The following is a 22,682-nucleotide window of genomic DNA, read 5'->3' as shown; positions in this document are numbered from 1 at the left end:
TATTTCACTTAACATCATACCCTCAAGGTCCATCCATTTTAACTTCATATCTTAACAACCTACCCCAACTCCATTTCTCCTTTAAAAGGAAAAATACTTTGTTCACGATTGAGGAGTAACAAAGTTTTCTCAAAACTTACTTTTCTTTTCTGTCCCTCACACATCAGGATTTGGTGGCAGTTGGAGGGTTCTGACACTGGAATTGCACTGAAAACACTTGAAGTGTACTTTAAAAAAAAGGCCTCCTTTATGCTGTGTCCTCATACTCTTGCGGAGACCCTGGAGAAAACACTGACGGTATTCAGAACATACCGGCCCTAGCATTGCCAGTGAGAGCGAGATGGTTCTCAGCCACCTCCTCCTTCCCCACCTTCCCCACCACCTCGTGCCCCTACATAATGACGAGGCAGCAGCAACTACAATACCAGTTAGGGAATCATGAACAGATGTGGAATAACGCAGATACGATTTCACATTATGGTAGCATTTGCCAACATAAAAATTATTACAACTTTGCTATAAATTGTCCTGTAAATTTTACAAAATATGCAAAAACTGACATTTCAAGAGCTGAAATCATTTAGATTTATTAAAAAGTGAGGCCCTTGAGATTCAGCAAAAGAGAGTATATTTCTTTATCTAGCTGTTGGTTGCGTAGGTCTTGTTTTTGTGTTTGTTTTTCAGCTCCTTGTTTATAATTCATAGGTCAAAACCAGCCACATCTGGGCTTTGACCACTTCATCCAGTTTTGCTCATAAATTTCTCCTGTGTCTCAGGCAGCAGGTATAACTTCTCTGAATCCCAAATTTCTTATCAGAGCATGCAGCAATCATGGTCTGCCTCAAAAAGTTGACAGGAAAGCATTTGATATCTAGAAAGCACTCTAAAATGCTTCTTTGACATAGACAGGTTCCACAGTCTTTATAGAGCACCACTCTTAAGGATGCTTTTCTCACTTCTCCATATTCTCTTCACACACCCCTAACACACTCACGCACACGTACACACTTGCACGCCCTTTCTCCACTCAGTGCCACAGTCGTGTTGCACGTCACCAAGGCCGTGCTTCCTAGGCTGTCTTTTAACAGAACCTTCATCAAAATCCGTGCTTCTCACCTGAGACACTTCGAAAGCTCCTCTCCTCAAGCTGCTGTTCTTGTCTGTCACATGCAGATAATATGTCTTTTTACATGAGAGACGCCATTGTCAGAGCCGGGATAACCAGAGTGTATTTGCTACTCTTGAGGAAACATGGCCATGGTGTGTGTGTGTGCTGTGAATGAGTTTGTTACTTGTCCCTTTGAAAGGGACAGTGTGGCGCATTATATCTGCCCCTATCCTCAGAGCTAGAAAACCATATGGAATTAAAGCAGAAATCTTCATCAGAAATCAAACTCTTTATTAAGTTGCCCCTTCTTTTTCTCCTCAACCCCCCATACCCTCATGCTCTTAAAATAAAGCTTGAGGACTAGTTTAGATTTTAAATCTCAGCTTCAATGGGGCAAAACCTGACCTTAACATTCCTCTCACACCAGTTGTCCTGGGTCTAATTAACGCCGCCCCGGTATGTTTAGGCAATGACTGTTGTAACACATGGGGGGTGCTGTATTCACTGCCTCAGTCAGGGCGTGACGCAGGGTTCAGCCCCCACAGCTCATGAAAAGCTTTTGTCTGCATTTCGTCACCCAGCGGGAAGCACCCTTGCTGTGGTCTCTACTGTGCACACTAAGTGTTTTACTGTGCACTTCCACATACTGAAAACAATAATCATTTCTCCTGTGCCTGAATTCCTCACCCTGCTACAGTTAAGCAGTTCCTTCCTTACTGGGTCTGGATATCCGGGACCGTAGCCCTAAAACATATTCCACTTCTCTGGGAAGTTTCATTTTTCCCCAGCTATTGCAAACACGATCTTGCTGAACAGAGCTGAATTTTTAAGACTGAGTTTGTGGTATGGATTCTGATGGCTTCACGTTAGTTCAAGTCTCTGAGGACCAGTGCCAATAAATGTGAAAGGGACAACAGTAGATTGGCACACTTTCCCATTTCCACCAGGATGAAAAACTGCTATAAATTAAGTCTAACCTTAAATGTATAATCTGTCCTTGGGAAGAAAAAAAAAAAAAAGGATATAGCATCTTCAAGCTCTTGGCATCCCTTACGAGAAAAAATTGGTTCTAAAGGTCTCTGATCTTGTGTTTTAGTAAAATAGAACTGCACGGCTGACTGACAGTTCTGATCTAAAGCATTTACGTTTAAGTTTTGATCTCTCTGCTTTTGATTAAAACTAATGAGCTCATTTAATTCAAAATGGGAATCTCTGATAAGAGAAATAAGGTTGATGTGATTGGATTAGAGGGGCAAATTAAACTCTTAGAGCAGAAGTTTGTGCTTATATAGTGTATTAAAAAGCTGTTGGCGTATTATGGCGTGTTAGATGATGAGAAAAATTTCATAGTAATTCATATTTAATCAGAAGAAATGAAAGTACTAAATATAACATGGCTCTGCTTTTCCCTCGAGTGATAAAAAGCTGTACATTTAAAATGACATTAGATCCATGCTCTCTAAAACAAAAAAAAAGAAAATCTTAAGAGAGACACATAAGAAAGGGACACTTGTCAGTGATTCTATCACCCCAGAATAGATATGCCATAAATATGGGAAAATATAGTCATATTAAGACAAGAATGATATAAGAAAAGCCCCAGAACACAAAGAGCAAGGTTTATGTTATTATAGTAGTTCTCATTCTTCCTTCATCCAAGCGTCGTTTAATATAAAAAATAGATATTTCTTTCCTTTGGAAATATATGGAATACATTTCATAATTTAAAAGACTGTTTTCCTATTTTTCTTTGTGTTTTAATAGTCATTTTCACTTACGCTTAATTCTTAAATCTCTTCGTTACACATATTTCTTTACCTCTACCCCAGAGAAAATTAGTGTTAGTGTAGAGCTGCTCAAAAGAAATCCTGTTTTGTTGTTGGACATATTTATTTTACTTTAAAACAAGAAAAACTTTAAAGTACTATTTTGGAACAGTGAAATTAACAGAGTATTTATTAGGCTTAAAAAACCCAAAATTAATTTCTTTTCAGGAAAATACTTACATTTATAAAATATCTTAGAGGCTTGTTTTTTAAAAAAAGCAGGTTTACATTGCCTTCTGGTCTGTTTGCATAAAGGGGTTTTTAGATCAGCAGGACTGCAAACTACCATTTTAAGTTTCATAACTAAAAAGGTATTCTACTTAGTCTAAAGCCATATCAAGGGAAAGCGTAACTATCTTGCTTAAGAGAGGAAACTGGTATTTTCTCATATCGGAAGCAGAGAAGTGAAAACACAGAGACTCTTTCCTATTTGGATGAGGGCAGGGGACAAGCTGCCATTAGTGACAGGAATGGAAAGTTGATACTGTGAGTAGTTTTTGTTTGTTTCTGTCTGCATACCCCATTGTCAGCCCTCTGTCTCGAGTCCATTGAGAAGACCTCATGCTTGTTATTCCCCACAATGAAGGAAACCAGCTCAGGAGGGCAGGGACCCTGACAGGATACAGCTCCCCAACCTTGGTGGTTCCGTGGCTCTCAGAACTCCCCAGTAGGCAAACGATACAAGAGGGGACTCGCAGGGAGAGTAAAGAGCAAGTCATCCTTACCCTTCATGAGAAGTGTCTCTGCCTGAGTCTTGGTTGATCCCAAAAATCTGTGGGGTCCTCTTCTTTCATGATCATTCTCTCCATGTGCACCGACCAAGCCTCAAGGTGTGCTACAATTACTTACTGACTATTAGACCCCACGCGAGAAGCTGCAGGAAGTTAAAAGGCCTGAAAAGCTCTTGCTAGAAACTGGAATGGAGTTACTTTGGATTCATTAATTTTTCTTTTTTATTTTCTGCAAAGTAAACATTTTCTAAATGAGGTAAATTGATTATGATGCTCTTAGCACCCATCAGTCATTTATTTTTAGTGAACTCGAGGACTGCACCTGAACATAGCTCTGAGGGGCTGTGTGGAGATCTAAATCATGTGTGTATGTATTTTTGTATTCTTCAGTGGAGTCAACCAGCCCCAGTCTGCTAACCACTGACAACACCCTTGAGCGTTCCTTTTTCATCCGAATGAAATCTACTCTGACCAAACGTGGCGTGCACATCAAATCATCAGGATATAAGGTAAGCTGGGCTCCTGGAGGGGAGAGACTTCTGTCTCAAGTCAACCCTGGGTCATTTGCACTGAGTGTCCCAGCCGCTTTGGGTCTGTATAATTAATACATGTGGTCTTAAGCCACCCATAGGATTCTTAGTTATCTTCCTGTCTCAAGGTAGGGGATTCATAACAACTCTCATTCTCACTGCAGACAGTGCTGATGCACTAAATGCCTCAATATAGTGTCTTTCCTTAAAACACTTGTTAATAATGCACCAAGTGCTTCAGCACATGCTAGAAATTCACTTTGATGAAGAAAGTGAGCCAAATTCACATCAGTCCTTAAGATGAGTGTTCTAGAACTACTACCTATACAAATTCCACTTTTCCCACTTCCCCCATCAAATTCCCTCTTTCTCTTTAGAGAAAGACTGTCCATTTTAATAACACGTTGGACACCAAGATTCATACACATAGATAAGAAAATCAGGTTGGATGTCAGAAATCTTAATATTGATATTACAAGTATTGAACACTTGGTCATACCTTAGCATACATAGAATACTCAACATACAGAGTATATTTTTTCCCACAATAGCAAAGACCAAGTCTGGAGTCATAATCTACGTTATTATCATTTTAAGGTTAAGGATATAAAAGCCTTCTAATCTCAGGAAATTCCAATATTTCAGTTACTATAGCAACATAAATTAAGACCTATGAAATTTATGAAACGCCTTTGGCAACCTGAATCTTATCAATTTTACAACACACTAACCAGTCTCTCAAACAATATTTATTATATGTGGGAGGGCAAACAGAAACGGAATGTACGGTAGACGTGGCCAGCACGACTTTTCCCAATTTGAGAGTTAGAGCCCCTGATAGCTCAGTTCTTTAGGGTGACCACAGCATTGTCAGGGATGGTAATAGTCATCAGCAGGCCTTGAAACCTTATATAAGTCATCAGGAGACTAGCAGCTGCATAAAAGTCAGAGTCAGGCACTTTCTTTGACATGAGTTCTTCAGAAAAAAAAGAAAGGAGGTGGGGAAGCAGGCCCTTCCGTGAACGACCTTTAGCTGAGCTGTCCTACAGTCTGAAAGGCACACGTGGAGCATCCTTAACCTTTAACAGAGTTCGAAGCAAAGGCAAGACACCTGGGCAGCTCCGCCTGCGGTTACAAAGGGATGTGTTGGAGGAAAAAAACAGACTCTATCCTTAGGACTGTTTTGTATTTTCCTGTCTTGCTGAACACAATATATTTATTAGTTGTTAACTGTGTAGCATTAGCAAGTTTGGAATTCTATAAGCAAACTATAAGTGCAGCGATTATTGTCGTCTTGATGTATTCCAGCTTTTAGGAGCCGTAGAGCTTCCCTTCAACCATTACTTTGCTATATGTCAGCATTTGTTCTTCATCTTTAATGGTTTTATGGTTTTTACTGGTTTGTAGGGGGCATATCCCAGGAGGGAAGAAGGGTGGGAGAGATGAGATACAGTTTGAAAAAGCAATATTAGTATAATTCAATATCATTCAATAATTTAACTCGTTGAAAAACAAAATAAATTGTTATTTCACATGACAAAGTAGAGATCATAAAGCTTTGCAAAATTTTGGCTCTGCAAAAAGGTGGGATGTATTGGTAAAAAAGTACTATGGAGAAATAGTTTGAGTTTCAGTCTACACAAGAGACCAAATAGCTTGGGTTCTATTTGTTTGCCATGTGGTCACCTCAATAAAGTTGTTTTTGCTACATGACCTGAAATTGGACAAGCTATTTTCTTAAATATTAGTGGAACATTCATTCAACAAATATTTATCAAGCTCCTACCATGGAAGCCCATAGATCCTGGAAACTCATGGAACAATAAAAAGTCCAAAGTGATTTTTTTCACTATTTTTTTCATAGTGATTACACTAATGGGGGAGACAGATAATAACAAGTAAAAAATAAAGAAGGTGGGGCCAGCCCAGTGGCACAAGTGGTTAAGTGCGCAAGCTCTGCTGCGGCGGCCCGGGGTTCGCCGGTTCGGATCCCAGGCGCGCACCAACGCAGGGCTTGGCAAGCCATGCTGTGGCGGCGTCCCATATAAAGTGGAGGAAGATGGGCACAGATGTTAGCCCAGGGCCAGTCTTCCTCAGCAAAATAATAGGAGGATTGGCAGATGTTAGCACAGGGCTGATCTCCTCACAAAAAAAAAAAGAAAGAAAGAAGGTGATTTTGGAGAGTGATGAAGGCTAAAATAACAATAACTAAAATTTATGCACACTACGATATGCTTGGCATGTACAGTTTACATGTAGTATCCCTCACAACAATCCTAGAGGAAAGTATTTTCATTGTTTCTGTTTTACAAACGAAGAAACTAAGGTTAGAGAGGTTAATTAGCATACCCATCATCACACGTTGAAGAGCTGGGGTTTGAACTCTGGGAGTCTGGCTCCACCCTCCATGCACTTAACCACTAGGCTACATTATTCTGCAGAGACTGAAGCAAGATAATGTGAGGGGGTGGCTGGTGGGGACCACTTTAGGTAGGAGGGTCACAGAAGGTCTCCTTGAGGAGGTAACATGTCACCTATGAGAAGGGACCACCATGAAGACATACGGAAGAAGAGTGTTTCTCGAGCTCCTTGGGCTAAGGATTAAAGTCACCTTTCTATAAGAAGGCGCCTTTTAGAAACAAAATATTAAAAGGTACAACCTTGAACATCCAGGATTGGAAAAGATTTAGAAGCTGTTCCAGTTTCCATCAAATCATATAATGTTAAAGTGATCAGACCCCATCAGTACTTCTTCCTCAAGATATCGTGAAAGTCTCCATCCAATGCCTCAGTCCCCTCCCCAGAACTGCTAACATGAGAGTTGATTCATCCACTGTTCCCCCAATAAGATGAATCACCCAACAGATCCAGCTCTTCCCCTCCTCCTCCACAGTGAACTTCCCTCATTAATTAACCTTGTCTGAAAGTTAGTGAAAGAGCTATGAGAAGCCATGACTTGACACAGCTGAATAACATCCCTATTTATCTGTTCATTCTCAGTAAATAAATCTAACAGCTTATAAAACATTCAAATAAAACTGGTAATCACCCCACCACCACACAATAAACACAAATAAAAAGAAACAGCAATGATAATTTTTCCATACTCCCAATATTCCCTCTAATTTATTACCATCGTATGCTTCTTTCTTTTCCCTTAATTAAAGATCCAAGATGTTAAGCCTTGCTCAGTGCAGGTCACTATATTTCTCTCCATTTTTTCTGTGACCTTGGCACATGAACTTTTCTGCCATCTCCATCACTTTATCTGCCACTCTCTGTTTAGTGTCATTGTTGTTGTCACTGACAGTAATAATAGTAACAAAAGTACCACTTATTGAATACTGACTGTGGCAGACACTGTGCTGAACACTTTATACTTATTCTATTTAATCTGCACAACATTGTTTAAAAACTTCCTCTGTGTCAGACATTGTTTAAACTTTACATTCTATTATTATGCCCATTTTGCAAGTGGTGAAACTGAGGACTTAATAGATTCAGTACTTTGCCCATGTTCACACAGGTGCTAAGTAGCTACTGGGGAGCCAGGGTTGATCCAGGCCGTTTGACCCCAGAGTTTGCCCTCTTCACACTTCTGGTTCACTGGTCAATGGATAAAGTCCAAAGAAGGGCTCAGCATGAGCTGGACCTCAACATAGGAAAAATTAATCTAAACTTTTAAAAGGAAAACCTCTTGATCTTCCCTTTGTGGCTCAGCATATCCCACAGCCCTAGTTTACAGAGATTTTCAGAGGTTCACCTTCCTTTTCAGGGACTATCATACCCACTCAGCTACCCATGACCAAGAATTCTAGGCAGAGATGTACCAATCTGGGTCTGCTAATTCAGGTAGAGAGTGTAATCGAAGTTGCTGTTGCTTCCATGCCTCAGGCCTCAGGAAAGTTGCCCTCTCTCCTATGAAGTTTCCCAACTGTGAGCTGATATTTGGTTGTTTCTGTCCTCATTTGCTTTGAAATCCACAGTAGCATGTTATCTGGACCAGCCACTTTCTATGCCTCAGGGGCTTCCTTGTTGTTTAAGTCTCCTTGTTGGCCACATATCTTAGCATAACACAGTTCTCCTTTAAATTGCATTGCATCAATATTCAGCCTTCTTGATTAGGTCTTCGTGTGGGGGAACTTACTATACTTACTAGGTACAGCCCAGGGGGGAGGGAGGAGGAGGTGGAAAAGGAGCTATGTCGTCAGGGAAAGTAGAGAAGTAAAGACAAATTGGGTCACCTCCTTAGCACCTGTCTTTGGCGTGGGACTGTCAGTTTTCTAATCTGCTCTTAAATGCCCACCAGCATTACTGTCACTTCTGGACTATTTGTCCACACACGTGTCCTAACTCTAATAACATGGGAGAGCATGCTGGACTGGGAAACACAGACAAAGAGAGAAAATCTCTGTCATGTTTATAGAATGCTAAGAATGTCTCTGAACTCTCCACAGAGGTGGAAATTGTCAAATGCTTAGAGTTCCTGCTATGACACATATGAACAGATTACTAAGGGAGCATGGGGGAACTCCAGATTCTTAAAAATAAACAGTCCCCCATCTGGGTGATTTGGATATGGATTTTCCTGTAGCTAAGTGTTAAACTAAATGATTTCTGAATCTATCCAGCCTCTTTATGATATAGAGTCATAAAGGCCAAGTGACGTCAGCAACATGGCATAGTGAGCTGTTCCCTTTGTCTCTCCCCATCTAAATTGCAACTAAATGGACATTCATTAACTAACAGAGGATACCCACACAGCACAGCAGGATGCCTGAGAGACCCACAGAGCTAAGCATCTGAAGGTGGATGGGCTGGATCCCCAGGAAGCAGTGGAACTAGGTGAGCGCACCCCTCCCCCTCCCCACAGAGCCTCACATAGCTGCTGGTGTGACTCTAAGAGGAGCCGGGGGCAGCCCAGCCTGCATGCAAACACTATCAGAGGGGTAGCCCAGCTTGCAGGAGCTCCCACTGTGCCCTGGCGGCCCTGCCAGTGGGAACGCTCCCCACCAAGTGGCTGCAGCTCAGCCCCTGCGAAGAAGTCCTGCCCACCAAGCACAGCAGGTGGCGTGAATGTAAGAGGAGGCCAGGGCAGTCCAGCACCCACACACAAACGTCTTTGGAGGGATAGCCTGGACTGTGGGAACTCCCACCATGGCCCAGCAACTCTGCCAGTGAGAACACTCCCCACCAAGTTTCTGTGGCTCTGCCCCTGAGAAGGTGCCCTGCCCACCAAGCACAGTGGCTCAACCAAACCACCAGTGAGCACAGTGCCAGCCCGTGCCTGTGCAACCCGCCCACTGAGCACAGAGACACAAAGGCCCTGCCCCCATGAGAGCAAGCTGCCAAGTAACTGTGGCAAGCCTGTGCAAATGCAGAGCAGCCATACCCACACAACTTCCAGAAAGCAGGGCAGGATCAGAAACACAGCTCCTGCTTCCCCCTAGCTGTGGCAGGTGGAATCTGCAACCTGATACTACCAAAAAAGTGCCAGCATAGGATCAGTTCATCAAATACCATGAAAAAGTACAGTAACACTTCAGAGCAGAAGGAAAAAGGACAAGTCTCCAGAAACCAATCCTGAAGTCACAGAAATTTACAATCTGAATGACAGAGAATTCAAAATAGTTGTCATAAGGAAACTCAACGAGTTACAAGAAAACTCAGAAAGACGATTTGATGAGCTCAGGAATAAAATTAGCAGAAGGAATACTTCACCTAAGAGATTGAGACTCTGAAAAAATACAAAACAGAAATTCTGGATATGAAGAACACAATTAATGAGATAAAAAATAATCTAGAATCCTTAAAAAATAGATCTGACCTTATGGAGGACAGAATTAGTGATTTAGAGGATAATAATATAGAAATGCTTCAGGTGGAGAGGAGAGAAAACTAAGATTTTTTAAAAATGAAGAAATTTTTCAAGAAATATCCAACTCAACTAGGAAAAGGAACATAAGGATTATAGGTATTCCAGAGGGAGAAGCGAGGGAGAAAAGAGCAGAGAGCTTGTTCAAAGAAATAATAGCTGAGAACTTCCCAAAGCTGGGGAAGGAACTGGACTTACAAGTACATGAAGCCAATAGAACTGCTAATTACATCAATGCAAAAAGATCTTCTCCAAAGCATATAATAGTAAAACTGGCAAAAGTCAAGGACAAAGAAAAAATATTAAGGACAGCAAGACAGAAGAAAATAAACTACAAAGGAACCCCTATCAGGCTTTCAGTGGATTTATCAGCAGAAACCTTACAGGCTAGGAGAGAATGGAATGATATATTCAAAATACTGAAAGACAAAAACTTTCAGCCAAGAATACTCTATAGAGCAAAACTATCCTTCAAGTATATTGAAATAAAAGAGGAATAAAGGTATTCCCAGATAAACAAAAGCTAAGAGAGTTCATCACCACTAGACTTCCCTTACAAGAAATGATGAAGGAAGCCCTCATACCTGAAATAAAAAGGCAAAGGTCTACAAAGCTTTGAGCAAGGAGATAAATAGACAAAATCCCAAAACTGCAGCTCTCTATCAGAAAGGATTAGCAAACAATTACAACATAAAAGATGAAGGGAAGGAAAGCATCAAAAATAACTGTAAACACTTCAATTTAGTCACAAACTCGTGACACAAAACAGAATAATTTGTGACAACAATAACTTAGAAGGGGACAGGAGAGGGATGGAACCTGCTTAGACTAATGGAAATAAGAAGCTATCAGAAAATGGACTATCTCATCTATGAGATCTTTTATACAAACCTCATGGTAACCACTAAACAAAAAATCAGAACAGAGACACAAATGATAAATAAAGAAAAAACTATCACAGAAAACCACCAAATTGAAATGGTAGTCAGAAATACAAGGGAAGAGAAACAATGGAAATATAGAAAAACCAGAAAACGAAAGATAAAATGGCACTATTAAGCCCTCATATATCAATAATCACTCTAAATGTAAATGGATTGAATTCTCCAAACAAAAGACACAGAATGGCTGGATGGATTCAAAAACAAGACCGAACAATGTGCTGCACCTAGGAAATACATCTCAGCTCTAAAGATAAACATAAGCTCAGAGTGAAGGGATGGAAGATGAGACTCCAAGAAAATGGCAAGCAAAAGAAAGCAGGTGTTGCCATACTTATATGAGACAAAGCAGACTTCAAGATAATAAAGACATTGAGACAAAGAGAGGCAGTATATAATGATAAAAGGGACATTCCACCAAGAGGTAATAACACTTATGAATATATTTGCCTAACGCAGGAGCACCAAAGTATATACCAAAGTATATGAAGCAACTACTAACAGACCTAAAGGGAGAAATTGACAACAGCACAATAACAGTAGGGGACCTCAACACCCCACTTACATCAATGGATAGATCATCCAGACAGAAAGTCAACAAGGGAATAGTGGACTTAAATGAAACACTAGACCAGATGGACTTAATAGATATATATAGAACACTCCATCCAAAAACAGCAGAATACACATTCTTCTCAAGTGCACATGGAACATTCTCAAAAATAGATCATCTATTGGGAAACAAGGCAAGCTTCAATAAATTTAGGAAGATTGAAATCATATCAAGCATCTTTTCTGACCACAATGATATGAAACTAGAAACAACTACAAGAAAAAAGCCGGAAAAGTCACAAATATGTGGAGACTAAACAACGTGCTACTGACCAACCATTGGATCAATGAAGAAATCAAAGTTGAAATCAAAAAATACCTGGAGACAAATGAAAATGAAAACACAACATACCAACTCTTACAGGATGCAGCAAAAGCAGTTGTAAGGGGGAAATTTATAGCAATACAGGCCCTCTTCAAAAAACAAGAAAAATCTCACATAAGTAATCTTAAACTACACCTAACAGAACTAGAAAAAGAAGAACAAAGCCCAAAGTCAGGAGAAGGAGGGAAATAATAAAAATTAGAGCAGAAATGAATGAAATAGAGGCTAAAAAACAGTAGAAAGGATCAATGAAACTAAGAGCTAGTTCTTTGAGAAGATAGACAAAATTGACAAACCCTTAGCCAAACTCACTAAGAAAAAAAGAGAGAAGGCACAAATAAGTGAAATCAGAAATGAAAGAGGAGAGGTTACAACAGATACCACAGAAATACAAAGGATTATAAGAGAATACTATGAAAAACCATATGCCAACAAATTGGATAACCTAGAAGAAGTGGATAAATTATTAAACTCATACAACCTTCCAAAACTGAATCAAGAAGAAATAGAGAAACTGAATAGACTAATCACAAGTAAAGAGATTGAAACAGTAATCAAAAACCTCTCAAAAAACAGAAGTCCAGGAACAGATGGCTTCTCTGGAGAATTCTACCAAACAGTCAAAGAAGATTTAATACCTATCCTTCTCAAACTATTCCAAAAGCCAAAGAAGATGGAATGCTTCCTAACTCATTCTATGACGCCAAGATTACCCTGTTACCAAAACCAGGCAAGGAAAACACAAAGAAGGAAAATTACAGGCCAACATCACTGGTGAACATAGATGCAAAAATCCTCAACAAAATATTGGCAAACCAAATACAGCAATGCATTAAAAGGATCATACACCATGATCAAGTGGGATTTATACCAGGGATGTAGGGATGGTTCAACATCTGCAAATCAATCAATGTGATAGACCACATTAACAAAAAATGAGGAATAAATATCATATGATCATCTCAATAGATGCAGAGAAATCATGTGACAAGATCTAACATCTATATATGATAAAAACTTTCAATAAAATGAGTATAGAAGGAAAGTACCTCAACATAATAAAGGCCATATATGACAAACCCACAGCCAACATCATACTCAAATGGTGAAAAACTGAAAGCCATCTGTCTGAGAACAGGAACGAGACAAGGGTGCCCACTCTCGCCACTCCTATTCATCGTAGTACTGGAGGTTTTAGCCAGAGAGAGCAATTAGGCAAGAAAAGGTATCCAAATTGGGAAGGAAGAAGTGAAACTCTCGCTATTTGCAGACGACGTGATTCTATATATAGAAAACCCTAACATCATAATCAAAATGTCCAGAATTAAAGATAAAGAGAGAATCCTAAAAGCCGCAAGAGAATGTCAAGTTACATACAAAGGAAACCCCATAAGGCTATCAGCTGACTTCTCAGCAGAAACCTCACAGGCTAGAAGAGAATGGCACGATATATTTAAAGTGCTAAAAGGAAAAAACTTACAGCCAAGAATACTCTACCCAGCAAGGTTATCATTCAAAATGGAAGGAGAGATCAAAATTTTCCCAGATAAGCAAAAATTAAAGGAGTTTGTCACCAAGAAACCAGTGCTACAAGAAATGTTAAAGGGACTGATTTAAGGGGAAGAGAGAAGACCACAAATAGGAAAAATTATCTATTTCCATGATAAGAGGGAAATGGATACAAATGCACAAAAAAGAGGTTAGATATGATATCAAAAACATAAAAGGAGGGAGGAGGGGAGTTAAAGAGTACAGCTTTCAGACAGAGGTCAAACTAAAGTGACCATCAATTCTGTATAGAAGAAGTAAGGAACAGAGAAGGACTAGTAAAACACTGAGAAAAAAAAAAAAGTTAAAAAATGGCAGTAAGTACATACTTATCAATAGTTACTTTAAACGTCAATGGACTAAATGCTCCAATTAAAAGGCATAGGGTGGCTGACTGGATAAAAACCAAGACCTATATATATGCTGCATACAAGAGACACACTTCAGACCTAAAGACACTCACAAACTGAAAGTGAAGGGGTGGAAAAAGATACTCCACGCAAATGGCAATGAAAAGAAAGCTGGGGTAGCAGTACTCATATCAGACAAAATAGACTTTAAAACAAAAACTGTAAAAAGAGACAAAGAAGGGCATTACATAATGATCAAGGGAACAATCCAACAAGAGGATATAACACTTGTAAATATCTACGCACCCAATGTAGGTGCACCTAAATATATAAAGCAATTATTAACAGACATAAAAAGAGAAATAGACAGTAACACAATAGTAGGGGACTTTAACACTCCACTTACACCAACGGATAGATCATCCAAACAGAAGATCAATAAGGAAACATTGGCCTTAAACGACACACTAGAACAGATGGACCTAGTAGATATATACAGAGCATTCCATCCAAAAACCAAAGAATACACGGTCTTTTCAAATGCACATGGAACATTCTCCAGGATTGATCACATATTAGGCCACAAAACAAGTCTCCATAAATTTAAGAAGATTGAAATAAGACCAAGCATCTTTTCTGACCACAACGGTATGAAACTAGAAATCAACTATAGGAAGAAAATCAGAAAAGCCACAAATACATGGAGATTAAACAAAATGCTACTGAACAACGACTGGGTTAACAAAGAAATCAAAGAAGAAATCAAAAAATACCTGGAGACAAATGAAAATGAAAATACGACATGCCAGAATTTATGGGATACAGCAAAAGCGGTTCTAAGAGGGAAGTTTATAGCAATACAGGCCTATCTCAACAAACAAGTAAAATCTCAAATAAACAATCTAACAATGCACCTAAAGGAACTAGAAAAAGAAGAACAAACCAAGCCCAAAATCAGTAGAAGAATGGAAATAATAAAAATCAGAGCAGAAATAAATGAAATAGAGACCAAAAAAACAATAGAAAAAATTAATAAAACCAAGAGCTGGTTCTTTCAAAAGATCAACAAAATAGACAAACCTTTAGCTAGACTCACCAAGAAAAAAAGAGAGAAGGCACAAATAAGTAAAATCAGAAATGAAAGAGGAGAGGTTACAACAGACACCTCAGAAATACAAAAGATTATAAGAGAATACTATGAAAAGCTATATGCCAACCAATTCGACAATCTGGAAGAAATGGATAAATTCTTAGAATCATACAACCTTCCAAAACTGGATCAAGAAGAAGTAGAGAATTTGAATAGACCAATCACCAGTAAGGAGATCGAAACAGTAATCAAAAACCTCCCCAAAAATAAAAGTCCAGGACCAGACGGCTTCCCTGGTGAATTCTACCAAACATTCAAAGAAGACTTAATACCTATCCTTCTCAAACTCTTCCACAAAACTGAGGAGGGGGGGAAGCTCCCTAACTCATTCTACGAAGCTGACATTACCCTGATACCAAAACCAGACAAGGACAACACAAAAAAAAAAGAAAATTACAGGCCAATATCACTGATGAACATCGATGCGAAAATCCTCAACAAAATACTAGCAAATCGCATACAACAATACGTTAAAAGATTATACACCATGATCAAGTGGGATTTATTCCAGGTATGCAGGGATGGTTTAACATTTGCAAATCAATCAACGTAATACACCACATTAATAAAATGAAGAACAAAAATCACATGATCATCTCAATAGATGCAGAGAAAGCATTTGACAAGATCCAGCATCCATTTATGATAAACACTCTGAATAAAATGGGTATAGAAGGAAAGTACCTCAACATAATAAAGACCATATATGACAAACCCACAGCTAATATCATCCTCAATGGTGAAAAACTGAAAGCTATCCCTCTAAGAACAGGAACCAGACAAGGATGCCCACTGTCACCACTCCTATTTAACATAGTACTGGAAGTCCTAGCCAGAGCAATCAGGCAAGAGAAAGAAATGAAAGGGATCCAAATTGGAAAGGAAGAAGTGAAACTGTCACTATTTGCAGATGACATGATTTTATATATAGAAAACCCTAAAGAATCCACCAGAAAACTTTTAGAAGTAATAAACGAATATGGTAAAGTTGCAGGATACAAAATCAACATACAAAAATCAGTTGCATTTCTGTACACTAACAACGAAGTAGCAGAAAGAGAAATTAAGAATACCATCCCATTTACAATTGCAACAAAAAGAATAAAATACCTAGGAATAAACTTAACCAAAGAGGTGAAAGATCTGTACACCGAAAACTATAAAACATTTCTGAAAGAAATTGAAGAAGACACAAAGAAATGGAAAGATATTCCATGCTCTTGGATTGGAAGAATTAACATAGTTAAGGTGTCCATACTTCCTAAAGCCATCTATAGATTCAATGCAATCCCTATCAAAGTTCCAACAACATTTTTCACAGAAATAGAACAAAGAATCCTAAAGTTTATATGGAACAACAAAAGATCCCGAATAGCTAAAGGAATCCTGAGAAAAAAGAACAAAGCTGGAGGTATCACACTCCCTGATTTCAAAATATACTACAAAGCTATAGTAACCAAAACAGCATGGTACTGGCACAAAAACAGACACACAGATCAATGGAATAGAATCGAAAGCCCAGAAATAAACCCACACATCTATGGACAGCTAATCTTTGACAAAGGAGCCAAGAACATACAATGGGGAAAAGAAAGTCTCTTCAACAAATGGTGTTGGGAAAACTGGATAGCCACATGCAAAAAAATGAAAGTAGACCCTTACCTTACACCATGCACAAAAATTAACTCCAAATGGATTAAAGACTTGAATGTAAGACCTGAAACTATGAAACTTCTAGAAGAAAACATAGGCAGTTCGCTCTTCCACATCGGTCTTAGCAACATCTTTTCAAACACCACATCTGACTGGGCAAGAGAAACAATAGAAAAAATAAACAAATCAGACTACATCAAACTAAAAAGCTTCTGCACAGCAAAGGAAACCATCAACAAAACGAAAAGACTACCTAACAATTGGGAGAAGATATTTGCAAACCATACATCTGATAAGGGCTTAATCTCCAAAATATATAAAGAACTCATGCATCTCAACAACAAAAAAACTACCAACCCAATTAAAAAATGGGCAAAAGACCTGAACAGACATTTCTCCAAAGAAGATATACAGATGGCCAACAGACACATGAAAAGATATGCAAATCAAAACTACAATGAGATATCACCTCACGCCCGTGAGAATGGCTATAATTAACAAGACAGGAAACAATATGTGTTGGAGAGGATGTGGAGAAAAGGGAACTCTCATACACTGCTGGTGGTAGTGCAAACTGGTGCAGCCACTATGGAAAACAGTATGGAGATTCCTCAAAAAATCAAGGATAGAACTACCATATGATCCAGCTATTCCACTGCTGAGTATTTATCCAAAGAACTTGAAAACACCAATTTGCAAAGGTACATGCACCCCTGTGTTCATTGCAGCGTTATTCACAATAGCCAAGACTTGGAAGCAACCTAAGTGCCCATCAAGGGACGAATGGATAAAGAAGCTGTGGTATATATACACAATGGAATACTACTCAGCCATAAGAAACGATGAAATCCAGCCATTTGTGACAACATGGATGGTGGACATTGAGGGTATAATGCAAAGTGAAATAAGTCAGAGGGAGAAGGTCAAATACCGTATGATTTCCTTCATTAAGTAGTAGATAATAACAACAATAAACAAACACATAGGGACAGAGAGTGGATTGGTGGTTACCAGACTGGAAGGGGGGAGGGAGGAGGGTGAAAGGGATAATTCGGCACATGTGTGTGGTGATGGGTTGTAATTAGTATTTTGGTGGTGAACATGATGTAGTCCATGCAGAAATAGAAGTACAATGATGTACACCTGAAATTTTTACAATGTTATAAACCAATGTTACTGCAATAAACAAAAAATTAAAAAAAAAAAAAAAGAAAACCCTAAAGAATCCACCAGAAAACTATTAGAAATAATCAAGAACTACAGCAAAGTTGCAGGGTACAAAATCAACTTACAAAAATCAGTTGTATTTCTATACATTAATAACAAACTAGCAGAAGGAGAAGTCAAGAATACAGTCCCATTTACAATAGCAACAAAAAAGAATAAAATATCTAGGAATAAATTTAACCAAGGAGGTGCAAGACCTATACACTGAAAACTATAAGATGTTATTGAAAGAAATTGAAGAAGAAATAAAGAAATAGAAAGATATTCCATGCTCATGGGTTGGAAGAATAAACATAGTTAAAATGTCCATATTACCTAAAGCAATCTATAGATTCAGGGCATTCCCAATCAGAATCCCAAAGACATTCTTCACAGAAATAGAGCAAAGAATCCTGAAATTTATATGGAATGACAAAAAACCCTGAATAGCCAAAGCAATCCTGAAAAAAAGAACAAAGCTGGAGGCATCACAATCCCTGAATTCAAAATATACTACAAAGCTATAGTAATCAAAACAGCATGGTATGGCACAAAAACAGACACACAGATCCATGGAACAGAATTGAAAACCCAGAAATAAAACCACACATCTATGGACAGCTCATCTTCGACAAAAAGAGCCAAGAACATACAATGGTGAAAGGAAAGTGTCTTCAATAAATAGCGTTGGGAAAACTGGACAGCCACATGAAAAAGAATGAAAGTAGGCCATTATCTTACGCCATACAACTCAGAATGAATTAAAGACTTGAAGGTAAGACCTGAAATCATAAAACAACTAGAAGAAAATATGGGCAGTACACTCTTTGATATCAATCTTAGCAGTATCTTTTTGAATGCAATGTCTACTCAGGCAAAGGAAACAAAAAGAATAAATAAACAAATGGGACTATATCAGACTAAAAAGCTTCTGCAAGGCAAAGAAAACCATGAACAAAAAGACAAGACAACCCACCAACTGGGAGAAAATATTTGCAAATCATATATCCGACAAGGGTTTAATTTCCAAAATATATAAAAAACTCATGCAACTCAACAACAAAAAAATAAACAACCTGATCAAAAACTGGGCAGAGGATATGAACAGACTTTTTTCCAAAGAAGATATACAGATGGCCAACAGGCACATGAAAAGATGTTCAACGTCACTAATTATTAGGGAAATGCAAATCAAAACTACAATGAGATATCACCTTACACCTGTCAGAATGGCTATAATTACCAAGACAAAAAAATAGCAAATGTTGGAGAGGATGTGGAGAAAAGGGAACCCTCATACACTGCTGGTGGGAATGCAAACTGGTGCAGCCGCTATGGAAAATAGTAAAAAAAAAAAGAGATTTCTCAAAAAATTAAAAATAGAAATACCATACAATCCAGCTATTCTACTATTTATCCAAAGAACTTGAAATCAACAATTCAAAGAGATTTATGCACCCCTATGTTCATTGCAGCATTATTGACACTAGCCAAGATGAGGAAGCAACCCAAGTGCCCATCAACTGAAGAATGGATAAAGAATATGTGGTATATATACACAATGGAATACTACCCAGCCATAAAAAAGACAAAATCGTCCCATTTGCAAAAACATGGATGGACCTTGAGGGTTGATGTTAAGTAAAATAAGCCAGAAAGACAAAGCCAAGCACCATATGATTTCATTCACATGTGGAAGATAAACACATGGATAAAGAGAACAGATTAGTGGTTACTAGAGGGGAAGGGGGTGGGGAGGTAGGCAAAAGGGGTTAAAGGGCACATATGTATGGTGACAGATAAAAATTAGACTATTGGTGGTGAGCACAATGCAGTCTATATAGAAACTGATAAATAATAATGTACACCTGAAATTACACAATGTTCTAAACGATTATGACCTCAATAAAATAATCGGAAAGAAAAAAGAGTCATAAAGTATAAATACTAGAGAAAATAATTTGTAGGTTCACTAGTTTGTTAGGATTGCTGATCTACCTCAGCTTCAAGAATATCTATATCTAAACATGAAATAAGAGAAGCAAATATCAGAGGGTGCTAATTAGTTAAAGAAAATTCTTTTGCCTTCTCTAAGCACAAACATAGATGTCTTTTAAATTAGAAACTTCTCCTGTTGACTTTTTGAAATTCTTTTTTATCCCTTCTGTGGAATAAGACACTTACATAATTTTAACAGTGACTTGTTTTATTTGGGGTGTCATAGATCCCTTTAAGGATTTGATGAAATCTCCAGAGCCTCTCCCAAAGTAAATTCATTTTGCATCAGGAAGTTCTTGAATCCCTGAATTGTATCCCTCGATCTCAGGTTACAAAACTGTATTTAATATGATGACATCTTCAATACTTATTAAGAAACCAAGTTAGTGCATCTTCTAGAACGTATTTCCCCAATATCACAATAGCCCTTGCCTTCTTCCTCATTTCTTCCTCCCATTTATCCATTTAGTGTTAATACATATTGAAGTCCTGTTGCAAAAGACATCAACTCCTACATTGCAAAAGTACAAAACTAACATTTACAGTCTAATCCCCTCATGCAGATAGAGATAATCTGAAAAAGTATTTCTCATAAAATATTTTTTAGAAAAGTTATACTTAATTTTTAAAAATTCTATCTGTAGCTGAGAGTTATTTTCGGTGGCACATGGTCCTCCTTTTCTTCCTCTTCAACAGAGTTGCATCACTAGGATTTCAATGTCAGAATCACAGCTAGGTAAATTTTAAAGTTGAAGGCTTTTCATATGCAAATCTATCTTAATTGAATGTGTATATTGACAAGTCTCAAGATGATAGCAAACTGGAAGGGAATTATTACTTACTGTTTCAATCATCTGGAATTTTAGTTCTTGGTTTAATTCTTTAATTAAGTCCAATACTAAATATCAACCCCTCCGTCTTGATCCCCTGCCATTTTAATGCACTGCCCAAGTTAGGTGACTCTACCTGCTTCTATTTCACTCCTCTACTTTAATGCTTTTTTCTGGATCTCTTGTGAGAAATTCCCAAATTACCTCCCAGAAAATTTTACTTCCCCCTTCTATCCTGCACCCTGCTTCCTGGTATATCTTCCCAAAGCTTCAGCGATCATTTACTTCTCTGCTCCTAAGTTATCAATGTTCTTAGTGCCAACGTGTTCAAGAAGCTGGTCCTAGCCTACCTTTTCTACCACCACCTCCATCATTCTTTCCTGGAACTCTTAATACTGATGTTCCAGTGAAATCAGTCCAGTCATCTTTCCTGAAATACATTTGCCTAGTCACACTGCTATGCTTTGACCATGCTATTTTCTTTTCCTGAAATGCCTTTCTGCCACACTTACACCTGGAAAACTCGTACTCAACCAATATGGCACCACTCAGGTATCACTTCTTTTTTCATCTCCCCCAATGCACTGATCTCTTCTCTTCTGTGCTAAAATAGTATTTTTTAGATTTTACTTAAGCTCCCTATCCCTCAGTTTTCTCACCTGTAAGATAAAGCTATTAATGGTATATAACCTGAAGAATTTTCCTATGGATCAAGTGAGATAACACAGGCTCAGCTAAGCATCTTCTCTCCATTTTATGAAGTACTGTCATATAATTTCATATGAACCTCACAATAATTCTTTTAGGTAATTATCTCTATTTTCCCATTTTCAAAGATAGGTAAAACTGAGGCACAGAAATATGAATCGGCTTGTCTAAGGTCACATAAATGGTAAATGGCAAAACTGAGAGAAATATCAAGATCCTCCGATTTCAAAAGCCTTCCTCTTTCCAATATACTGCATTGGATACTAAGTACTTTATTATTCTGCTTCCTTTCCTCAGCATCTAGCACAGTATGCTGTGTGTAGTTGCCACTCAGTAAATGTTAGTCAAATTGAATTGCACACTCTCTCTTTTTCTGAAATAGCAATGAAAAATGTTGACAGTACCGGGCCCTATAGCATACCACTAGAGATCCTGCTAGTTGATGTCTGTGTCTTATAGGTGTGACCATTGGAACAGCTATGAAACCAAATGACCATATCATAATATGGTTCACATTTCTCCGTCGTGCCTGCCGGGATATTGTTAACCTCTACCAATGCCTTACTAAAATCGGAATGTACCACATCCACAGCATTCCCTTGAGCCATCGGTAGTGGATTCCTTTCAGAAAATGAAAATAAAGTCATTTTAGCATCATTTCTTCATCATGACCTCATATTGATGTCTGGTGATCACCATTTTCCTTCTATTAAATCATCTTTCAAGAATTTTTTCTGGATATTAACATTTTGAGGCCCTATCTTTCTGAAAATTGGAACAATATTTTCTGATATCCTGCCCTCTGGCACCACTCCATGATTTCTCAAAGACTGCTAAAAATATATGAAGCGTTGTTATAAGAAGGCCGGTTCTTTCTTTGCCCAAGAGGATAACTGTATGCAGTGAGTTTTAATTGTACCAGGAGAAGTGTAGCTTGGAGGTGTGCCCAGCACTATTGTAGGGGGCAATGTGGTCGTGGTGCTTCTCTGGAAATTTTGAAAAGCATACACCAAACTCATCAGTTAGGAGTCTCTCCTCCTCCTAGACATGTGTGGACAGACTAGATGCCATCTGGATATTTCTTCCAACCTGAGATTCAGAGATGATCCAGGTGTCCAGACATATCAGTGCTTCTCCTGAAGCCTTTGCCTCAGCTTTGTGTTGTCATGAAATGATGACTACAGTATTCCAAGCTGCACAAAATGTAACTGTCTTGTCAAATCAATACATGAATTTTCAGAGACCAAAAATTCTGTCAACCCATTCCGGCTTTCTATGACTACACATTTAT

At 38.4% G+C, this 22,682-nt stretch overlaps 1 protein-coding gene across 1 annotated transcript in view; it reads left to right on the top strand.

The window, feature by feature from the left end:
* The window catches only part of NPAS3 (neuronal PAS domain protein 3), a gene marked incomplete at its 5' end in the record, with an annotated part of 740,467 nt that overhangs the window by 659,077 nt on the left and 58,708 nt on the right, over positions 1-22,682 (top strand). Inside the window, one exon of the mRNA XM_058540352.1 lies at positions 4,056-4,174. Within this exon, the coding sequence (XP_058396335.1) occupies positions 4,056-4,174 (119 nt within the window). The remainder of the gene's footprint in view (positions 1-4,055; positions 4,175-22,682) is intronic.

The sequence above is a fragment of the Diceros bicornis genome, chromosome 5 (assembly GCF_020826845.1).
Source record: "Diceros bicornis minor isolate mBicDic1 chromosome 5, mDicBic1.mat.cur, whole genome shotgun sequence".
NCBI lineage: Eukaryota > Metazoa > Chordata > Mammalia > Perissodactyla > Rhinocerotidae > Diceros > Diceros bicornis.
The sequence above is the reverse complement of the archived record's forward strand: the minus strand, read 5'-3'. Positions and strand labels throughout refer to the sequence as shown.